Raw genomic sequence first — 22,535 nt, forward strand, 5'->3', positions numbered from 1 at the left:
CTCTGGCCCAGGTTTCTGAATCTAAAACATGGCACTAGTTGCCTTTCTCCTGATGATCAGACTTTACTCTTCCCACAGCAGCAAAAAAGCTCAGATGTTGTTAGACCAGAAAATAAAGCTCAAGTGGCCAAGAAACACTCTTTTAGAACTGAGCCTTGTTCCATAGGGCTGAAATTCTGTACATCCTGGCACAGTGAGGGCTTTAACTTCTTATAGCCCAAAGACAAGCACCTGTCAATAACCTGGAGCTGTCTGTGGTCTGGTACACCTCAAGCAGACAGAAACTGAAAAAAAAGAATATGGCTTCAAGCTATTTGTTACAACTTCATAAGTCTTTTGCCTAAGATCTTAAATAATTGAGATACAAAAAGCTTATACTCCATAATTATTAGTAGCTATTATTAGTACTGGAAGTATTCTAGAAGTCTCATCCACATTTGCTTAGAAACAAGAAAATCCTACAGATTGTAAAGACAATTTCAAATAAAGTTCTGCTATCTAGCTCCTATAAAGATATCTCGACTACCACAGTTTTAAAAGATGTGGATGCCTAAACATCATTATGAGTTTTACGGTAAGTGTCTGTACAACTTTTTTTTTTTTTTTCTTTTAAAAGATGAGCAGTTCAACTAATTAGATCTCTGTATAACAGTTGTGTCTTGAAAATTTTTAATTGAATTAATCAGCAAACTGTTCTGTGAGTACTAGAGTCAACTAACACTACATCTTTTTAAATTACAGCTTTGTTTGTTAGCTGGAAATTGATTAAATGTATACCAGGGCTTCAATTTAAAACTTTCCTCTTCAACGAAGCATCCAAATCCAGCAGCTCATTTTCACGTGATATGGAAGCATCCAGTCATTAACTGTATATGAAAGTGTCAGTCTGAATAGCCAAATACATCAAATCTCAATAAAAAATAAAACATTCAAGAAAAAAAACTTGTAACATAGATTTCCTTTCTGTTTTACAGAATTTTCTATATATGTGATTATAAACTGAAATATTCCAGATTTCTGTCAATAAATACGACTTCTTGTAAGATGATATAAGATTATTTAACAAATTAAAGTCTGACATCTATGTACATCATTCTAGAAACTCATTGAAAAAATGAACAAATCACAGAATCATTTACGAGACAGCTGAAAAGACCAAATAAGGTGTAAACATACTCTATTTCAAATGTGAAAAGATGTTATTTTTTATTTTTGTCCTTGTAAAGTAGTATATTTCAACCAGATTACAACAAAATTACCACAGGATATTTAAAAAAAAATACAAGAAAGTATTTAGAAAATTATATATGTACATTTGCTTAAAAATTCTATAATGTAAACATTAGCATAACAAGATAAAATAATATTACAAACCATTTATTAATACTTAGGTGAATACTGTACATATATATGCTTTAGAATTAATACAATTTTTCTTACAGTTTAAAAGGAACAAAAAAAAAATTCCCCAAATCAAAAGGGAAATACAGCTTCTTTACTTGCCAGCAGGTTTGGTCCCACATACAAGATACTTAATTGTTTATCTCAGTGTTCAGGAAGAAAGAAAATGCAGCTTTTCAGAATTAGATATTCAACCAAATTTGCATTTCTGTAATTTTTAGTGTCCTAAATAGCTAACACTTTTCTCAAGAAACCAACTACCACAGACAGCAGTTCCGAAACCTTGGAATCAGTTGTTAAGCAAACTGATTCCTCCTACATGGAATTGCAATACATTTGTTTAGATGGAAAAAAAAAAAAAAAAAGGTATTTTTTAAGTCCTGATATTTGCAGCAATTTGTAAATATGGAAATTCATTCCTCTCTAAACATTTCAATGGTGTTTTCTATGCCATTATTAACCAAAAAGTAAGCTACTATCATTAATTAGAAGTATGCTCTGATTATCTATGTTATCTATAATTGGACAGAATAAATAAAAGTACAATTAGTGCAGAGTAGGAAATAAAAGAAATGTACAGTATCAGACCACTGTGTAGAGAAAGTTTTTATCTTCCATTCAATATGTGAAACACCAAGCAGCTTAACTGATATTTCTATATTTCATATATATAATTTCATACATCGAAGTTAGTCTTTCAATACATAATGCTAAGAAACTACAGAAATGGCTACATATTCATCAAATTAATATTCCATGTAGTGATACAAGGTGTTGACTGAAATATCCTAACCTACAGAAATTGAAGGAGAAAAATCTTTACTCTCTTGAGTTGTTTAACCACTTTTCCAGAAGTGACATAAGCTCCAATACAGAAGTATTGTTGTTTCCAAGGAGAAAAATGTGTTTGCAAAAAAAGAAAAAAAAGTCTTCCTCTTTCATTTAAACTGCTGTTCCACAGGTTTTTCTTGGGAATTATAAGCAGGTAACTGTATTTCTATCCACAGGTATAGATTATCTGTCCTCAGAATTACAAGATATTCTTGTAATTCTCCAGAAGTGTGGAAGGGGGTAGGTTGAACATTTGAAATGGCAAGAAATTTATAGCAGAACTATGATTCCTGCCTGTTTTGAATCAAAGAGAACAACATCCGTGTCTGAAAGTACTAATAACTGATTCTGTTAACAAAATATCATTTTTTAAATCATTAATATGTCCTGACAGACAGTATCAGTAGTTCACGTGGGGCTTACTGAGTCTCTTTTATTATTAGCTTGCTGCTCTGAGACAGTCAACCCCATTTATTAGCAGGTTCTTATTAATTAATTTGACAGCTACCATGCAGATATCGCTCTATACAATAAAACATTTTGTAATACAAAAAAAAGTACCTTAGCAATGGGTCACAATTTTGAACCAATTATCTTTAATACTGTTATGTCCTTTCTCTAAATACTTGTATTAATCCAGTCACGAAGGTTTATGACTTGTGGTAGGTTCTGTAAAATAGTATATATAATCTGATTACAACTATCACATCAACAACATATTCCAGAAAAAAGACTGGCTTTGAAATTATTAATCTTCCTAAGATGTGATTTAATGGACATATCAATTTAAGCCTTTATAACTATGCCAATATCCTGCCTCATATAAACCTTGGAAATTTATTATAATTACTGAGAAACTTGATTTAATGCAAAAGCAAAGCCAATACAATGCATTCTCTATAATAAATGACAAAATCTCTAAATAGATGAGGTTCTCAAAAAACACAGTTAAAATTATTTAATTTATACTAATACCGATAGACAATCACATCTGCAAAAGATTCAAGTCTTGCCTGCCATGTATTTCTTAGGAAATTGTTCATTTTGCATGTGATAAGAGAACAGCATTAAAACTAAAAAGTAATGCCATTTATTTTCACAATTTATTTTGAATAGTCATTAAAGGATCCAGATGACCAGTATGTCTAAATATAAAACAGAATTGAAATGCAAATGATACTGCAAGTTTCTCCATGCTGCCTCATACCATGCTGTAGTCCAAGGCTTGCAGGAACAACAGGGATCAGATTGGCCTGAGTCCTCTATTCTGTGATTATGGAGATGTTCAAGAACTGGTTGCACCCATCAACTCACTGTGCATAAGCCGTAGAGGGGATATAAAGATTTAAGAGCTCTCAGATAGTACAAAAATAAATGAGATGTACAAAAATGGTAACTACATGCATGGCATTAGGTGACACAGGAGGAAGTGGTATGATCACTCAATTGGTAGAATCATTGCTACAGTTACAGGTATTTTATAAAAGCAATATATCTATCCTAGGATTCTTAATAACAGCTGGTCATCCTTCATCAACAGACTTCCCTGATTTTGTAAATAAATGAAAAAGTGGAACTTGTGACAGAGAATTACAATTCTCAGAAAGACAGGGCATTTCACAATGTCCTGAGGTGCTAAAAATGTGGGCATTCACATATGTTGATAGATATCAACACCTATCTCCTTGCAGTCATGCAAGCACCTTACTTCAGCAGTAACCAGGTCAATAGGGAAAGCTGACTTGTGAAGAAAGGCTTAATTTAATTAGCTTCTGAGATTTTAGAGAAACCACAGATGGGTATTTAAATGGATTAGTAATGCACCCACTACCCTACCTTGTATCACAAGGCGAACACTGCAGACTGTAATCTTAGGAGCTGATACACAATTCAGGTAAAGTTAATAAAGAACAATTTGTACACAGTAAACAAGCTTAGTATTTTCGTGTGATCTACATACATACATTAGAAAATACAAGAAACAAAATAATGAGGAATGAAATAAGAGCCACATGTAGTAACAAGAAAAATTTCTTCTAAGCAACTAAAAAAAAAAAATTAATTTAGGCTATGCTAAATGAGAATTCTTACCATTTGCAACTTTCTGAATAAGGAATCCTTTAATTTGTGAGTTATTTCCTGAAAATGAATACAGCCTCACATGACAAACAGATAAATCACAAAGCATACCACACTACAATTTCTTTCAGATTTACTTGCAATTCAGTGTTAATAGATGTGTGTCATATTTCTACTAAACAAGGCTCTATTTTCTGAAAAGTTAATTTAAAATTGTTTCCAAGTGGGACCATCATTACAGCTACTTTTCCTTCCAACGAAGGCAAACTTTAATGTGTCAGCAGTGTATCAGACTGAAGAGTTTGGAGAGGTGTTAGCTGACAAGATACACACTTTCCATCCTTCTTCAATAAATGTGTTGTTTTAGTTTACACAAAACACCAATAATTATTTACCTTTTAATAATAAAAAAAAAAATGGCTAGCTCCCAAGCTGCCCTTTTGGATTCTGAATTTTGTACCAGGCCACAGACACTACTTGCTGTATATAATGAATCCCTACTTGAGAAGTGTCACTAAACAACTGGACCATGCTTGGCTAAAGAATACACAATGGTCACAGGTCTGAAAAGCAGAAGTTCCAGTTTGCCAGAACTTTGATAGAGCACTGATGTAAAGAGTTTATTAATCATCAGTTGTTGTTGGGGTGGCTTTTTTTTCTCTTCCAGGGTAACATGAGATTTCATGATCTACTGATAGAAGAACTGAATAAAATTAACAGATAATAAAATGACAAGATACACCATGTTAATGCTCTCCAAAAGAAAAACTTCTGAGAAGAAAGATATTCTTACACAATGGAAAACCAGAATACAATTGATAGAAAATTTCAGTGTGCACTGCTTAAACTTAATGAAGAAAGGAAGATAGCTGACACATAATTAACTGCCTATGGCAGTACAGCTAATGGATGCTGAACTGGATTCCAGTTAATCCATGTCAGGACTTCCATCACTTGTAATAATTCTTGCCAATTTTTTTTCTGTTATTCTTGCAGCAGTACCATCACAGATTACTGTTCAGTGAGAGGTGATGGGTAACAGGCACTTTCATTACAGGCAATTATTAATTATCACTATATGAAGGATTTTTAAAAAAGAGTAAGAATTCCAAACTGCCCAGTTAATGATGAAGGACTGTTCTGTAGCATCAGTGACAAATTAATACTAAAATATAACCCAAGACTTGAAAACACTTTTGTATCATGCTGATTTTGTATATACTTGTGGTGGTTTGTAGAAATTAATAATATTGCACCCAGCCTTATAGCAAGACTGAAATTTCACTAAAAATTATTACATTCTCTGATTTTAAAGAATTACTTCCCACAAATGAAAGCTATTGAGAACACCTAACTAGAAACATAGAAAAGCTATTTTTACACCTGTACTGTTTTTCCCTTGTCACCTACTTTGTCAAGTTTTTTTAAAAAAACTTTTGTGTGTATCAGAGGTTTACAATAATAATTAAAAAAAAGTATTTCTATTTACAAAAGGTAATAAATTAGTGAGGTTCTTTCAAGCACATCTTTCTGACATATTAAGTAGTAATAATCATAACTGTTCTTTAAGGAAAATAAATCGTGGTGACACGATACCCATGTCTGGACCAGAAAAATGTATATGTAGAAAGTGAGACAACACAATACAAACAAGGAATTCAGAAGAACGTAACTTCAGAAGAACAAAGGAGAATATGTGCAATGCAGCTTCAGAAAACAAATAAAATGCCTATCTGTTTGCTGAGCCCCAGTGAAGAGCTCTTGTATTCCTTTTGAGAAAGTGATTACTGCCTTCCAAAGTATTTAATCAGGATATGACCCTTAGTTATGAATGTCTCCTTTCAGGATTTAAGTTGATGCAGCTGTAGTCTCTTCAGGAGCTTAAATTATAAATATAAGCTAGGAAGGAATCACAGAGCAACTTAAAGTACATGGTTCCAGCATTCACAATTATGAAAAAGGGTCAAAGATCACCGCTCTGAGGTTCCAGGCTTCGGGGCTCTCTTTGATGGCTGCGAGACAGTTTAGGGAAACGGGTAGTCACTCTCGAGCGGTTGATTTTGCTTACTGGTTCTCCAGAAGGTGGAATGTCACTAGGAAGAAAAGAAAAAGACAGAAGTAACTAGTTTATGTTATATGCAAACTATTAAGTCGTTACTCTCAACATGAAAAAAGCAGATGTTATGAGAGCCTGGCACATGACTGCAAAGTACAGCACACATCTTCAACTACACAGAATTGCATTCTTTCTACTGGTATCTCAAGTGTGAATTACAAATGAGCTCTTTCAGAAATGAGAACTAGTAGAACTTTCAATACTTTATGGAAGACTGCAAATTACAGGATAAAAGCATATCTCTATGGGTTGCAGTTCAGAAATGGTGGTATAAGCATTTTGAAGTGATAAAAGTACAAGCAAAATAGACAAGAGCTTGCATGATGCTCTACTTAACAATCCTCTAATTATGGATGGATGTATCATCACGTGATGAAGTGTATTAGCAATACATCCCTGTTGGGAATTCTTCAGTCTCTTCTGACCCACAACAGACTATAGTCTTAGATGAATGAGCCTTTTTGAAAAGTCTCTGAGAAGAAATACATTAAGTTCAACAACAAGCAGTAACAGAAAATTCCAGCTTACCTAGGTGATATTCAGAGGCTATAGACTCCTCGGAAAACTACAGTATAAAGGGATAGCATTGTACTTTTGCCATTCTCTTAGAGGACTCCATATGGTTTTTAATTATGCTTCTTAAATACAGATCAATAAATAAAACTAAATTTTGCATATTGCAACTCAGCTAGGCAATAAAATTACACAGCATACAAAGTCAAATGTACTTTTATAATTAAAAAAAAAATGTAATACCTATCTTCAGAGTGAGTTAATAACAAGTCAATAGCGGAAGAATCGTTCTTCTGCAGTTCTTGCCATATTAAATAAATACACATATATGATATATATATATATATATATATATATATGTATATATTTAAAATCACTGAATTTACCCTATGTAGTTCCCTTTTTCCTGCAGTGACTTTCCTCCCAGCTCAGACAGCCCTATAAAAGCTGTAGGCACATGCAGGCTCCACTCAAGCACTTTGAACACCTTAGAGATCTTAGCTAAGCAAAGGCCTTTAACAAGTCCTGGGACTGAGTGGAAAATTCACTTGCAGGAAGCAGAGTACTCCTGAAAGACAGAGTAACTGTATCACTGGTAGCCATTAGCTTTGAAACTACAACGCCCACATTTGCTGCTATTTGCTAAATAATAATAAAGCAGTACAGAGAAAAATGTGTCCAATTTAGATGTTAAACATTAACAGAAAACAATTGGAGTATTTTTAATGACAGTGTATTTTGCTTGTCTAGCTTTCCTTGCAGAACAGTCTGAAGTAACAGTTAAAATAATAAGTTAGATTTTTCTGAATTAAGATTCACCATACACATAATATTGAGTCTTCCTAGGTAACTAGGAATTCCTTCACATGAAAAAACTGCATAAAACACCTGTGGGATACATCTTCATCTTCTTTAATAATAAGAATAATAATCTAGATCTTTAATTCTATATTTTTGTTGTCAATGAAGTCCAAGCTATGCAATTAATTTACCATATGTTATTAATTCTTAGTTGCCAAAGATAACAGGACTTCCAAACCCAGTCCTATGATAAGTTATTTTGAAACTCAACATTGCTATCTCAGATGCTGTAGAAAATTTCGATCATGTGAATCCAATTTCAGCTATGCTAATTATCATGGATTGCTTTCAGTAACGTGAATATCATTACTCTTTATACTATTTATTCTCTCATGTTTTCTATGTATTCTCTAGTGTTTATAGAACAGCATGGGGTAGTGGTTTCAGAGGGCTGTGATTTTGTATTAAATGTGTATCTTTCAGAACATGTAAACATAAAACCTTCTAAATATCAAATATACAATGAAATTAAAACTTTTTTTTTTTGTCTTGTTGGACTTTTCTCAAAATAAATTATGTTAATTTGCCAGCAGGATGGACACTGCTGATAGTGCTTTAGTTCTGTCAGGCTGACAGACAGCTACTTTGTGGCTATATGGTAGTTTACATTGCAAAAGAAAGCACTGTGTTGTGTGCAATTACTATAATTTGGTGATTGCTTTTTTGAAACTACATTTTAATACTTAAGCTCCTCCTGCTGGCACATCCACAAAATGACATTAGGGTCAGCCCAAGGCAGAAGTCACTTTTCCCTTGTGGAAGAAAAATACCATTAAAAGAAAAAAGTGCAAAAGATGCAAAATGAATTCCCCTAAAAGGAAGAAATATGAACTAATATCCATCTGTCTTCATAAGAATGGCTGAGATAGTTAGATCATTTTAGGATGGCTGCATGATCACTGATTTATGTAAATAAATAAATAAAAATCGCAAGTAATTCTGCTAATTTAAATGATACTACTCCTAAACTAGATTTATCTAATAACCAAATTAGAGCTAATTTGTCTTAAATGTCTAAGCTAATTTTTATCATTACAATCCAAACTCTAAGACAAATCCCTGTGTTACACAGATTTACAGAAAGCAGTTTATAACCAAGGAATTAGATCTTCATGCATCCAGCACAAAAAGACAAACAAGAGCTGAAATTTCAGCTGTTATTGCTTGTTGGCCTGATCCATTTGCATGGAATTGGAGGTTGTACAATGACAAAAAGGTTTAAAGAGAGAAGTCATACATTAGTCAAGTATATATGTTAAGTACCTTTCCTTCCTCCCTACTTCAAAAACTCATGCAATAATTTGCCATCTACCTTACTTATTTCAGCTCTAGCTTTTTGCTCTGCAATTAAAACCAAACTTTCAAAGAACACCCAGAAAATGTAACAACTAAACTTGGGAAAAGAATGAACAACCCCCCTCAAAACCAATGGTAATAAAGGAGGAGGGGAAGATTATTCTTCCACCTCTTCTATTGTTACCAGATTTAACAATTCTAGCTCTGGCCTTGAGGTCAAATGATACTTATAGAGTCTCTGGCATTAAATGAGACACTTTTGTCCAGAGACACTGCTGGACAGTTCGGCAGGTCAGATATTCTATGAACTCTTGGGCAGAAGTATGAGCACCTTAAGGCAATCCTACCAGTTCTTCTGGCAAATGCACGTGAAGATGAAATTGGAACACTTGTTCTCAATCTATTTTTAACAATTTGCATTTTGGACTGAGGAAGAACCTACATGCAATGTCTTCAAATCCACTTTCTCATTTGTCTTATTCAGTGAAAGCAGTCTTTCAGTTAGTATTTTTGGGCATGATTTAGGGTTCACCCATAGCTGACAGTTTTATTCAGACTAAAATACAAATTTAAAATATGTAAATCTAAACCAGTGTGTAGTTATTTTAGAATAACTGTTCCAGAACAGCTACCCCCAGTCCCTGTGATAAGCACTTACTCTTCAAGTCTACATCTGATATCTGAGCTACACAACTTCAGTTTTAACATAATATTCTCCTTTTTATTCTATTACCTTCTTAGCCACTGAGGTCCTAACAGGGTTTAATTTTCCAGACTGAGTCTGGCAGGCATCTGGACACTTGCCAGGCATGAACCTGTTGAGCACTGGAATGCTCAAGCACTAGAGGCTCCAGTTCTCTGCATTCTCACCTTGTCCCAGTCTGAAGAGAAAAGCATCCTGCTGAGAATCAATTCCTTTTTCCCACCAGGTCACTGTTTAGCTTTTAAGCATTCATGATTGATCTGCTCAGCGTTTGTTTGGATACCAATTCAGATGCATTGATTTTGTCTAGGTGTCAAGTTCTGCCTGAGGTGCATCTATAGAAAACAGCTTAAAATAACCAGCCTTTTTAATCAGCTTCTAGTTTCTTCATACGCTTCATTCATTGGCTCTCCATGTATCAAAATGTAAAGCATGCTTTGTGCGCTTTTCTTTACATACACCTGGAACTGCAGCATTCTTTTAAATGACATCACGAACATTTACATAAAGAAATTTATTTCTCATCTCCTTTTCTACTCTTCAGAATAAAATTAGAGAGAGAAGTAAAAATAAAGTAACATGCCTGAAATTGGAAATACTTTCAGTCTGAATAACAGTCTGAAATTGCAATAGAATATAATTGCAATAAGCACATCCGGGGAGTGTAGAAAAGCTCAGGATCAGGTTGTTCACATATCTCGCATGGAAATGCATCTCTGGAGACACTCATGATCCTAGCTTTGCCTGAGTTGTGTTAAACATAGCTCATGAAAAAAAAAAAAAAAAAAAAACGTCAGCAGACAGATAAATTTGATGACTTTTTGTTGACAGTTTCTTGTGTGATTCATATTTTCATTTGTCATGATAATCGAATTTCTGGTTAAAATCCCAATACTTAATGTGGTAAACTCGATTCAGTCAGCAGGCCTCCTCAAAAAGGTAATATTAAACAAGGCTTATACTATATGATGAGGTCCTTATTAAAAAAGTGTAATTCTGATCTGCCAGTACACACTTTAGCACCTTCTTCTGCCAGCTACAATCATCTCTAACAGTTGCTTAGTGGCACTATTAACTAAGACTCTGACTTCATCAAATCATTTTGTATACTTTAGTAACTCCTGTTACTCTGGCTAATATATTTGTTTCCAGTTGCTGAAGTGTAAAAATAATTGGACCCACATTCCTATCTTCATTTCCAATCATGCAGAAAGGAAATACAACTATTAATGAGAAGCAGTGATCTTCATCTATTAATACAAATGACTGGGCTGGGAAGTTTAAATAGTCAACTGTTTATAGAAGAAATAGAACAACATGGGTTAGATAATCCCTCTATAGTGTAATTTGGCATTGAAATTCCTGAAGACACTCTATTAGAGCAAAGTTGTCAAGTTAAAACAATTATTAAAATTATTAAAACAATTCCCTTCAAGATTAGAACTGAATTGACCAAGAAATGAAGAACATTTATTCTAATATTCTATTCATCTGCTTTATTAACATGCAACTCCTTCTACTTCAAAATACACACTTCTACAACAAAATACAGTATTCATAATATATTCAATCTCTTCTTGCTGTGAAATAACTTCCAACTTGTAATCATGCTTAAATTTGTTATAATCCAAATGATCCTAACTTGAATGTTCTCATGCTACAAATGAGTTTCCGTATCAGCATGAAGACTTTCTTCATAAACATCATCTGCATTGATACTTGATTTTTTTCCATAAACCATGACACTTTACAGAATTCTGATGATTGGACCTTTTTTATTCCACTGACTTTACTTTGAATTTGGCATACCAAGATACTAACTGTCCAGTGAATGTTTAGAATGCATTAGTCACAATCTATGAAGTGAGGAATACCCATGTGTAATTTTGGATGGCACGCACACTCTTTCATTCAGGAAATGCTCAGAACCCTACAAGAATCACCTTTCACCAGTTAACATCTGAGCACCTAAAGTGTATTACATCTGGGAGTGGTTATCTTAGCTGGAATACCACCAAAAATGGAAAATAATGATTAAATACAGTTCTGAAGCAAATGATCCCTTCACAACTAACTAGAAAGCCACAAATCAAAAATCAATGAACATGCATATAAGAGAAAGTTCACTATAACGTACTATTTATTTATATTGATATAATTATTTTGTGTATTGCAATGATTAGTTAAAGGTGGCAAGTTTGGCTACTGTATCCATTTTCCCCCAGGAAACAGCATTCTTCTCTACGGGGGTTAGCTGAATTTGAGTAAGCATTATAATCTACCACTTCTCAGTGAAGGGTAAGTGAATGAACAAATGGTTTAGAAGCAGGACGTGTTCCAAGGTTGTTCATATAAAAGGTAGTATTTGCTTTCAGAAGAACAGTGTTTGGTGAATATCTGGATTTGCTTTTTTCCTGTTAGTACTGTAATTATCTTTAAGGAAAGCAGAGAAAGCTCTAGGATACATTTCTATTAAAAACCACTGAGGTAACTAAAAACAGAAGACCTGCATCAGGATTCACAATGTACGTGAAAATAAATGGAGTAAAATTCCTGTTTGACGAGTAGCAATTTCAGTGTGCTGAGACAGCAGTGCTTTACAGGGAGGCTAGCCAGACACCTCCTCCTCCATATTCACAAGTTGTTTGCATTGAAAAGTGACATGGAGACAACTTTAATTACCAAATTAGCTTCTAAACAGCCCATGATCGATACGTTTGGCATTGGCAATAACAACAGAAAGCTTACGGGAAGTGTGTTCTCAGACATTAGCATATATGAAGCCAGTAAAAGGCATTATATATTTACCACTCTAACCTACACACCTCTTCTTTAGCCAGAAGAGAAAAAAAAAAAAAAAACAAAAAACAAAAAACACTTCCATCTTTCATGACAAATGGTGAAAAGAGAGATTTACCATCTCTTCTAATTTGCCTAATTGTGCCAATAGCATAAAGAGGAAGAATCTGAAAACTTGGAAAGTTTCTTCCCACCTGTCAATGCTTATCATTGCTACTGAGCTCACTAGTACACTTAGAGTAATTTCAGTGAAAACCTGGTTCCTATTTCTGATGCACTGCACCATGTCTGACTTTTAACCCGCAACACCACGTAACCTAGCGTCTTGGGGGACGATGCTCTGAGACCTGAGGGCTGGCAGCACTGCAGCAGTGACTGGTTTCCCGTCCTGGAATCCTGCCACCTACATTTCCCTGTAGAGAAGCTTTGTGCCTTCCATGTTCCTTCACTCTTCTTGACTCCAAATTCAGCCAGGCAAGAATATGTGCCCACAAGCACTAGCACTTACACTTTTCAGGATAGTTTAAATAGTCTCCACGGGAATAACGCAACTTAGCTGTCTTTGCTTAGTTTTGCAAGTAAACTGCCCATCATAAAAAGGCACCTGCACAAATTGCCATGTTTATTTCATTTTTAAAAACAAAACCCTTCTTTTAAAACTACCATAACAGCAAATGGAATTATAAAGAAAAGTTGTGATCAATACATTGTGTTTTGATCTCCCAAGAAAGTGCTTGAGTTTTAATTGCTCCATCAAGTTAAGAGGTATCAGCTGCTTTTCTCAAGTATTTTTCATTTCTCATGAAGATTACACCATGACATTAATATAGGCAACGAGGCAGAAGAGAGCTGACATGACCATTCTCATGGCACATCTAGACGTGTCCCTGAAATATCATAATGTTTCTGGAAGATATGCTAGCAATAATAAAAAGTGAAGAACAGTGCTTTATAGCGGTTGCTTTTTTTTTTTTTTTTTTTTTTTTTTTTAATACTAAGGGCAAGTTCCTGCAGCCCAACCAGAAGCTTGATACTAATAGAGATTCATGACCTAAAAGCTTGAAAATATAGGATGTTTTCACCTCAATATTTGGTAGCTTTTTGATTGTTCTTAACTTTAGACTTATTTTTAGTTTCCCTAAGCTAAAATATTTCAAATTGAGTTGGATAGCACATAGAAATAGAGCACCTGCAGCTGGAAACAATCACAGAGAGGGATTTGAGACTTGGCGTACTGAAATTAAATGTGTGCTCTCCAAATAAACAAAAGTAATCAAGATGGGAAAATATGTATAAGTACAGAATTAAGTACTGTCAACAGAATAACAAGGGAAATGCTGACTTTGTTCTTGGTAATGAAGACAAGGACTAATGTTTATATTTCATCCAACCCAGAAAAGGAAGCTAATCAAAGAAGGTATGACGCTGCCTGGTAAATAACTCTGGGAGCCAACTTGGGATGCAACGTTCCTGTTGGATTAGAGATAAACTAAACAGACAGCAGGCAGGCCAGCATGGAGAAGACCACAGTAGTCAGCAACCAAATCAGACTTTCTGTTTAGTCAGATTTCAATTATTTACTCTGTAAGAAAGAAACAAAATGTCAATGATAAACATACCCACACTCCCCCAGTGTTTTGTTGTTGTTTTTTTTAAACCCACAAAGTTAACCGGAATCAAAATTTGCTGCCATCTCCAGCAGGATTTAAACACACAGTAACTTGCTGGCCATAAGATCCTGAAGCTCCAGTGCAGTTCTCCAGGTATCATCAGATTCAGAACCTTTACAAAGTAAATCATCTTGGTCCCTCTCTAATGCAGGTGCAACTTTGCCAAACTGTTTAAAATAAAAATAAATGAACTGTAATTTAGGACAACGGTCATCAGCTGTGACTCATGTTGCTGGCAGCTGTTTAAGTGCAACTGCAGTGCTGGAGTACATCTGCACAGCCACTGGGCAGGAGCAGCCTGGGGGTTGCTCAGTGTTCCATTTCTCAGCTACGTGAAGAAGCTTGTTCTTAGCTACATAAAGCAGCAGCAGAAATGGTTGCTGCCCATCTACATTTGATCCATTAGGAAGTTATGGGATCACTAGAAAGTCACTTTCACTTTTGCCTATGAACTCCCCAGCAAGCTGTTCTTCTCCTTGTCTCTCTAAGCTTTGTGGCTTTCAGCCACTTGAAGACTTTGGCATTGGCAAGACTAGCCAACCTTGATAGAGGACGTTTTATGGCTTTGAATAGATGTCAAGCTAAACAGAAACTGAAAAAGCTGCTGAGATATCACCTTCTCTGGTTTAGAAATGGATCAATGAAACACTGTATGTAAAAATCAATATTATACATGAATGGTACAGTACCAGGAGGCAGTGAGATGATGGAGAAGTTTATCTTTTTTGGGATACTCCAGCTTTGCAAGCAGCAGGAGGAGAGAAAAGTCTTAAAAGATACCATACACAGCACATGCCTATGGTTCCTCCTTGCAAGATTACTGTATGGTCCTGAAAAGCAAAGGCCTACACTGACACAATGTGAAGACTATTTAGCCCTAACACAGGTGATATACATCAACTTACCTGCAGTAACAACAGCTCTACAGTTGGATATCGAAACATTTTTTCCTCTTACACATACAGCTACCCTGTGCTTAGAAAAAGCTGGGTGCTGGGGTTTATTGGAGTCCCCAGGATTTAGATTCATTTGACTCAGCTATAGCACTAACAGTAAAAACAAGATAAATTATTCAGTCTGCCTGACAATACAAACCAGTCCCATTTAATTTCCCTTTGGTCACACCTAGCTGTTCTCAATAGGCAGTGCTTCAGGATTTATCTCCTTATTTTGTAGAAGTCTTCTACCGAAAGACTTTAAAAGTAGTCAGACATTCAGAGCTGTTCAGTATGTTTATGACTTGCCCAGAAACTGTATTAAGACTAATAAATTAAATCTCTTATAAAGAATTAATTTATGAGTTCTTACAGCTTAGAATAAAATCCCAGAAAAAAAGATATCAGTTAAAATAGACACAGATTAGTAAGAAACAGGCTTTTTGGCTCATTTTGCAGTTGCAAAATTAAACGATTTTATGCAAGCTGTTTACAAGGCACAGATTTCTAACATTTTCTACAGGGAACAGCAATCTCTGCAGATCCACATATTAGCGGTTCTCATTCCCATACATCAGGCATTTCACTAAACTCTTAAGTGCAATTGCATTACACTTAAAATCTTAATCTAAAAATAAGCCTTCATAATGCTGTTGGTATAATCAACCTCTGGGGCACTGTGTAATTCATATGTGAAGATAAGAAAAAGTGACTCTGGTCTGCTCTCAGAGACAGGGACATCAGCCATCCCAGTACAAATCCTTCCTGTAACTTCTGACTAAAACGGGGTTATTTTAGCAAGAGTAAACTGAAGAAACCTGTTTCACTATAAAACAGATCTGCATTAGGACTTGACAATCTGCAGCTCCTCTGAGTACATCATCATAGACAAGAATAGTCTGATGTCATACTTAGACCCAGTACTCCAGTCATGTTGTCCCTGGACCATACCATGTTGGCCATACCGAAACAGCTGGTGGATCAAGCACGGAGATAATAGGTATGCATTTTCTGCATGCTGCAGAAGAACTCCATGATGAAGTTACCTCTATTATTTCTGCACAGACCTCAATAGCTGAGGTCATTTTGCAATTTTGAACTGCCATTTGGACTAATTTGTCCCTATAGAGAATGTATTTGGAGACCTCTGAAGCATTCTCACAAAGTTCCTAAAAAACACGCAACAACTATTTTCATTACTAATTTGTTAATGAGGTGAAGTGATATGGCAGGGAAGTAAAGACTATCATGCATACCATTAATTTTTGTTACTAATGGATGAGTGCCTATAATTACAACAAGTTATTCTAAAATTCTGCTAACTTTTCATGGATTCTGCTGTCACCACAGAAGTGCCAAATCTATTAAAAATACATCATAAAAATAGCATCTGAAATACAACAGAATTCAATGGGCCCTGTTTATAGCTGGCAGATTAACAAAGCCAAGAAACAAAGCTTCTGTATGATGTTTTGAATTTCAGTGATGGCCTGTAGCTAATTCATGCTGTTTTCACATAAGGGACTGATGGCTGCTGAAATATTTTTCAGTATGAGTTCAAATGAGGAAAAGAAATAACCCACCTCCTTTTGAAAAACCATGCAGTAAGGCATAAACAAACTTGTTATGGTCTGGATTAAAGCCAAGTACACACACAAGTACAAAGACACCTCCCTCATGAAGATTATTTGCCTCATTTATTTGAATGGATGCATCCATTTACCCATTACTGTCAGCATTGCACAGAAAGGAGTATGAATAAGCACTGGAAGACTGCAATGTAAGAGGTATAAACTAATTTTTCTAGACCACATTTTCTCAAGTATTCCTTACAGTTTCCTATGTTAAGAGAAAGGAATAAAGCTTATATATCCATCTGTCAGCTTGACTTCTGAAAAGTCTTTTAGAAAGACTTTTGTCTTTCTTTCTAACTCTTGAAAATCTTCAAAATTTCTACTTTGGAACAATAATTAAACTTAATATTTGGTTGAATTCCCAGCGAAATATCCATTACATAATTCTTTGTTTTCTTGCAACACTCAAAATTTAACAATTACAGGAAGAGGAAAAATTTAGAGGTCGTGTTGTTTCACTACTTTTTTTTTTTTTTTAATCTGCCATTCAAGTAATAATGTAAAATTTACATATGCGGGTATATTTGCACATAAGCTTTCTGATTAAAGGAACAGTGTATTTTCAATAGTTATTCTCCCCCTGGCCTACCACCCCCAACAGATTCTTCAAGCAAAATTGAACTGGGACAATGACATTTCAGGAGATCTGTAGCAAACATTATGAACTCATGTTTGACAGCTTAGCTTGCGATATTTCTGAGAACAGATTACATAAATGCACTATGCCGAAACTGTTTGCAAATGCCATTCTGTGCCAAAAAAGTGTTTGCAAATGTCACAGAGAACCACCCAATATGAAAAGGGCCCTTTGCTTAATCTAGAGTGATTGATTACTTCTGCTCAAGGCCTGATCTTCAGGCTACAGAATACAAACAGTGTTTGACTGATGCTTGCTGTGCCCTACTGTGATTCTCATCAGCAGGAAACGAAAGCATGCAGTGACTTACAAGACTTGTTCATTGTTTTTCAGCATCAGATATCTTGAAAAAAATAACATTTTCAATTCCAGAGAGCATCAAAAAGACAATTTAGAGATAAAACAATGAGTATTTGGGAACTGAAGAGAGAACACAGGCCTATTGCCCTGACTATAAGGACATATAGCTAACTTGTTAGGTCATGTTACTCAGATTCTGGTTCCTAAACAACAAATCCACTAAATCATGTTCTCAGTAAAGAATGCTTCTTTGTATATCAACTACACACTTACTGGTCTATGATTTCTACCATTCCTCCACTGTTTAGAAAACCTTGGAACAAAAGTGAATTTTTGTATGGTCTGCATTATTGGAAAATATCTCATCAAGCTTCTCTGTAATAGAATTCAAGCTGAAAATGGCACGTCACTGTTTCTCTGAACTTAAGCCAAACCTGTTGTTTTTCCCTACAATTATATGATCAGCTCTATCAGGTTCATGAGTTTTTAGGTACATCTTTAATATAGTTAATGGGATTATTTTTATAGTTAGAGATTTCAACTTCTTAAGGATTTCCAGATGGAGTTTTGTCTAGGTCATGTCATCCAGGCCCGACCAGAATGGTTTCAAGTGATATGTTTTGCCATGCAGATTGGTTAAAGTCAGTCAGAAGCCTTTCAGTTCTTTCCAATGCACAGATGAAGGTTTAGAAACCACCTCATCCTGTGTTAGAACAGCATGGCTTCCAAAACCTCCTGAAGTGCCACAGTTGCATGATATGCAATTTCCTAATACTTTAAGTGATACAGTAAAGTAGAGATTATTTGGTGTTTTTCTTTTTCAGTTCCATTAATCAATTTCTATTCATTCTGTGAACATATATTTAAGTAAATACTTCTCTCTCCAGTTGCACATTTCAAAATCTAATTTAAAAAAAAAAAAAAATCACCAAAAGTGATTTGGAATATGAAAAGTTCAATGAAGAAATACACGGTGCCATCTACTAAAAGCCCTTGTGCTATACTACCTACCCTAAATCTGCTCTCAGCTGTACAGAGAACGTAACTTGGAAAATTTCTCTTCCTTAAAATTTTTTGTTTTTTTCCAGTACTTTGCCTTTCCAAAAAAGAGATCAGATTTTGGAGCATTCTATCTCTTGCTGTACACAGTGGAATAATACATTGTTGAAAGGGGTCTGCACTAAGGCATTGTTGTGAAGATCATGAACGGTAACTAAGGGTTATGGATCCCAGAGCTCTCATACCCAGCTGCACTTGCACATAAATTGCTGTAACTGACCAGATGGCTTCTTACAAAACAACATGTTTATACGATTAGTTTCCAAAACAATTCATGGTGGCACACTTATTTCCTGCAAGAGACCTGCAGATGGTTCCCTTCCCCTACCTATGAGTTCTCCAAAATATATCTCCTGAACTAGCTGTTATGCAATCTTCCGCTACATATGCTGATATGTGACTGTGAATATCTAAAGCTGGCAATTTTCTTAAAATAATCTCCATAAAGAGAAACTTAACAAGCCATTATAGATCAGCAAGTTCAAGTGCATCTGTAGAATAAATTTTACAGACTAGTAGGATTTTGTAGAGGAACTCTTTGAAAGACACAATTTCAAAATTGAGGATTTATGCAGATTTGGGCCTGGGAGGTCTTGTTTAACTTGTATTCTTTGACAATATAACTGCCATGCTGAACAAGGGTAATTAAGTGGCTATCAATGCATCACATTTATAATTGTCATGAAGTCTGATATCAGATGGTACTGAGCAGGGGATAATGTAGCTTAGTAGGCACGAAATTGCCTCAGGATGGGGAAATTTTGTGAAAAAACAAAACAAAACAAAAACAAAAACAAAAACAAACAAACAAACAAACAAAAAAAAAAAAAAAAAAAAAAAAAAAAAAAAAAAAAAAAAAAAAAAACATTGTTCCAATGGATCAGAGATACCCATAGGGTGCACACAACCCGACATACAAAGCAGTGACGTACCTGAAACAGTCCTGAACTATCATGCAATGAATCACACACCATCCACTTTTACCGCTATGTATTCATTCTAGTAACTGTCACTATAGAGACAATTTAGTGTATTATAGGCTGCTGAGAAATTTAAAATATATATAGAGAAAAAAATTATCTTGATATCAAGTAAAAATATTCCATTTGATTTTTTTTTTTTTTTTGCCAGCTTGCTGCTCTTTGATGACTTGGATGCTATGTAAAAATACGTACTAGGATATAACAGAATGTGTTTGTGGACCTTCTATATTGGAAATTCTGTGCCTACTGTAAAACATTAATAATATTTAGGATTGATTGAAAAGGGGCAGAAGGATGCAGCTGTGGTAGTTTAAAACATAGTAACTCCCACACCATTATACAGTAGGGACGGTATAAACATGTATGTATCTGTACTTCCTTGACTCTCAAAGTTTTGGCATATTCTCAGCTATTGATTATTTGAGTTGCAAATTCCTCTGTGCTCCCCTCTTCTGGAAAAGTCAGCTCCAGTAGAACAGTAGGGTAAATTGTTAGGGACAGAGAAGACAGCCAGGAAATACAGCGTCAAGCTACCACAGGCACGCATCTTATCTTGTTTACTACAGAACTTAGGAAAATTCATATAATGAAAGAGGATTTTATTTTGTATTAGGAATATTTGGAGCATTTATATATATATATATATAATATAATATATATATATATATTTTTTTAAGACTTTTTTTTTTTTTTTTTTTTTTTTTTTAAGACTCCTACTCAAGTAATCATGCCAGAAACTGATTTACATTGTATGAAAACATAACTACATAATCTCAAACAAAGCATGTGTGAGTTCTGGCTAAGAGTATTAGACTTAACCCCCTTTACAAATCATGTGTGTGTTAGTGAGCACACCAAAAAAAAAAAAAAAGATAGAACCAATTATTATTATTTAAAGGAAAGGAAATGTGCTGTAAGATTTCTTAGCTATTCAACTAGAAATAAGATCTATGGGCTTACAAGAAAAGGATTTTATCAATCCTGTAGAGACTTCAACCTCTTTGAAATGTAAAAAGTTAAAATAGTTTGACAACTATTAGTAATCAGTAATTAATCTAGGAAGGTAACTGAAAGGAGTATTAAGTACTTTTTTAAAAAAAACTATTTTCATGGTTATACTTCACAACTCTCAATTATCATTCTGCATGAAAAATAAAATACAGTTATTTTATGCAAGGTTTGAGTATAACACTATGGTATTCCACCTGGAGACAAACACAATATAAATAGCGTATTAACTCACTGCAGAGCTTGCTGAAATGAGAATATACCTATCTCAGGCTCTCAATGATACTTAATTTAACAAAGAGAGACTGGTAAATTGAGTTGACAGGCACACTTTGAAGCTCTGGGCAAGCCTGGCTGAGCTACACAGCGTGCATAGATTCAGTGGCACACACAGCTAAAAGACTAGCAGAATGCCAGCATGAATTAGAAGCACAAATACAGTCAGAATCAAGCATAATATTGCATCTGGAAGAGTTACTGATTAGCTTACCTTGGTAAGTGTTCCAGTTTCCTGTACACAGTTCCATACAATTCATACATTAAGCCTAGACAATAAGGACAGTAGCCTGACACAGATGATATTACAAACATTTGTACTTTAAATCATAATGAAATTATCATCTAGATTTAATTTAGTGAGGATGCGTCTGTGCCCCAGAACATTTATGTTTCTATATTCATTCACAGTATATAGATAGCAGTAAACTGTTTCAGATCTGTGCAAGAAAATAATTTCTTGCTGATGAAATACAGATGTGGATTCTATGATTTTGGGATGAGTAGTGTATGTATGATGTTGCATGGGGGAAAAAATCAAGATATAAATAGACAGAATCTATTGAATGCTTACATGAGCAAAAACTGATTCAAAAGTATGCAGACGATGTAGTTAGGAATGACAGAAGACTAGGCTATATTAGACTAATGCAGAACATTTTTAAACAGTTTGAATCATCTTTTGCTGCTTTAGACGAAGGCATAAATATCCAACTCCAATTCAAAACATTTACTTGTGCATTTGTTAAGTTTCTAGACCTAAAAGAAAAAAGTAATTTTACATCTAGACATCCTGATTTATGCTGAAAGACTGCTCAAAAGCCTAAAATATGCATGGCAATGTAACGTTTTGGAAATCTTAATTCTTACTTGAACACAAAGGTATCTTATTCATTGGAGGTAGACAGATATTAAATAAAAAGAACTTCAAATTGCCTGAATAAAATTCACTTCATCAGCTTAGCTTTAGTCACCTGTTTTTGGTGATGCTATAACTTCATTAACACTCAGCCCTGCTTGCACATTCAGGATATGTTTAACATGACTGAAAAAGTTCAAACTATAGACATAAAACTTAAATGTGGCTTAAGCCACGTTAGCGACAATCAGTGAATATCATTTGGTCTGGCTGTAATAAGCCAATATTCTGGGGGAAAAAAAAAAAAAAAGCAGCAACCTTATAAAAAAATACCACACCTGTCACTCCTTACTTAAAAGGAATGAGATTATTTGCTAGGTAAAGGAACTTCTCGAAAATATTTTCAGGGTATTAGAAGGAGAAAATTGGAGCTTAGACAGCTCAGGATTAAAGGAAGAAAGAAAGTTTTGTATTAGCAGACAGAGAATAGGCACACTGAATGACCACTGAGTAGGTGACACTTCTGAAGAGGAGGAATTGTTTCCTGACAATTATTTAATTTGCTCTACACAAGG

The 22,535-nt window shown here is 34.8% G+C and overlaps 1 protein-coding gene across 1 annotated transcript in view; it reads right to left on the reverse strand.

Annotated features, from left to right (window-relative positions):
- Positions 1 to 989: 989 nt before the first annotated feature.
- Positions 990 to 22,535, reverse strand: part of SNX29 (sorting nexin 29) — a 133,931-nt gene continuing 112,385 nt past the window's right edge. The window contains exon 21 of the mRNA XM_082772164.1: positions 990 to 6,404. Within this exon, the coding sequence (XP_082628290.1) occupies positions 6,275 to 6,404 (130 nt within the window). The 3' untranslated portion in view covers positions 990 to 6,274. The remainder of the gene's footprint in view (positions 6,405 to 22,535) is intronic.

The sequence above is a fragment of the Aythya marila genome (assembly GCF_965140915.1).
Source record: "Aythya marila genome assembly, chromosome: 15".
Lineage (NCBI taxonomy): Eukaryota > Metazoa > Chordata > Aves > Anseriformes > Anatidae > Aythya > Aythya marila.